The 1,977-nt window shown below is 42.3% G+C and overlaps 1 protein-coding gene across 1 annotated transcript; it reads left to right on the forward strand.

Annotated features, from left to right (window-relative positions):
* The first annotated feature begins 667 nt into the window (after window positions 1–667).
* Window positions 668–1,698, forward strand: LOC131238996 (13S globulin basic chain-like). The gene is made up of 3 exons (XM_058236563.1): window positions 668–896; window positions 1,087–1,229; window positions 1,363–1,698. Exons 1-3 carry the CDS (start codon window positions 668–670, stop codon window positions 1,696–1,698), a joined length of 708 nt encoding a protein of 235 aa, XP_058092546.1.
* The last annotated feature ends 279 nt before the right edge of the window (window positions 1,699–1,977 follow it).

Consider the following 1,977-nt stretch of genomic DNA (forward strand, 5'->3'; position numbering starts at 1 on the left):
TACTTCAGGCAGAGGCTGGAGAGTGGGGTCTAGGATGCAGAAGATCTTCAAAGCGGTCAACAGGAATTTCAGCTTGTCCTGCCATCTAGTAAAATTTGAACCATCGAATCGGTCCAATCAGATCAGATCCTAGTTCATCAGTTTGATTGATGCAACACTTTCGGTGTCCATGGAATCACGCTTTAAGATTGTTGTAAATATTATTTTGGATACACCGAAAATATTTAAAAAAATAAAATAATTTGCAAATCAAATGTTTCACTAGGCTGAACCACGTAAAAATACGATGTCCTTACAGCGTGATTTGCCCCCTTATCAACTGTTGATGGGTTACAGGCGAATTGCTTCCAGGATAAGATAAGCCTTCTAGATCCAGCGTGCAGCAATCACGATAGGTCCACTGGGAACAATTTTAACGCGATAGATTTCTTCTGGCAGATTCAGACGATGGAGATGTTCTAAGTATTTTAGAATGAAGCTTATGGATTGTATCTGATTTGATAGGAGAGAGGAGTGTGTTGAGATGATCAAAACGGACTGGAATGGTCTAGTTTATATAGGCATCAGGTAGTGGACCGTTGCTAGGCTGCTATCAATGGTCCAGAACATTTGAAAAAAATTTCTGGCCGTTGTCCATTAATCACAAACGTTTATGGTTGTCGGATCAATGGATCATCATGGTCCGTCCGTTTTCGGACCGTTTGACTTTCAAGGCATAGAGCCGTTTTCTGAAACTGCTGAACGTTTCGGATTTAAAAGTACAAAGTGCGTCATCCAGCGCCACTACAGCTACACTGCCTCACTGCCCACGCCCGTGCCCGAGCCCGAGAGCTTGCACGCATGCGTGCGTGTGTTCCAGCGCGCAACCCATGTTTCACCTCCTCCAAAAGTTCCAGGTAAGAATACTCTTCACAACATCTCATATAAACCACAAAAAGATTTCAACCATTTCCGATGTGGGACAAAGCACACACCGCACTTTTTTAATTCAAAATTTTTAAAAAGCATTTTGGCGGGAAAATCCTGAAATTTTGAAAATTTTGAATTTTTCATTTTTTATTTTGAAAAACCATTGATTTTCAACAGTGTACACACCCCATGGTGGATGCATCAGAAACACCAACGGCCAAAATCTCCCTATCCTCGGGACTCTCCAAATGAATGCTGAGAGGGGTGTCCTCTACGGGGTAATGCTGATTGTTCCTGATCATCTTTTCTTCTTTCTAATGGTTTTTTTGATACAAGTTCATCTTTTGCACGTGTGGGAGATTGATGGGGCCTACCCTCCATGGCATGCATGCAGAATGCTCTCTTGGCACCTCACTGGAACTTGAACGCCCACAACATGGTATACGTCACTAGGGGCAACGGTCAATCATAAGAGACAACGGACAGTCCGTCTTTGATGGTGATGTCCGTCAGGGCCAGCTGGTGATCGTCCCACAGATGTTTGTTGTGCTGAAACAAGCTGGGAATGAAGGGTTCGAGTACATCGCCTTCAAGACCAACGACAATGCTATAAGCAACCCACTCGTTGACAAGGCATCTGCTTTCCGGGCTATGCCAGAAGACGTGCTGATGAATGCTTACAGGATCTCAAGAGAGGAAACGAGGAGATTGAAGTATAATAGGGGTGAGGAGACGAAGGTGTTTGAACCAAGTTATCAGAGGTCGGAGGGAGTTAGGGCTTCTGCTTGATCCGAACAAGAGTTTTCGTAGTTTGTTAGTGTTAATAGAGGGGAATAAATGGTGGAAGAGGGTTGTCTTAGCTTTTAATAAAACATGTAAGGAGATAGACTATCACTAAATAATAATAATATTCTCCTCTTTTTCTCTCTTTATTTACAAGAGCTACCTTTCTGCTATAACCTACGTTTCAATTTACCTGCCTAGCGTTATATGCCTGTTGCGATAATATACAGTTTTAAAACCGCATTTTATAAAGGCTAAAATGCCTTTCATTTAAAACACGTAATT

Source organism: Magnolia sinica, chromosome 3 (genome assembly GCF_029962835.1).
Source record: "Magnolia sinica isolate HGM2019 chromosome 3, MsV1, whole genome shotgun sequence".
Classification (NCBI taxonomy): Eukaryota; Viridiplantae; Streptophyta; class Magnoliopsida; order Magnoliales; family Magnoliaceae; genus Magnolia; species Magnolia sinica.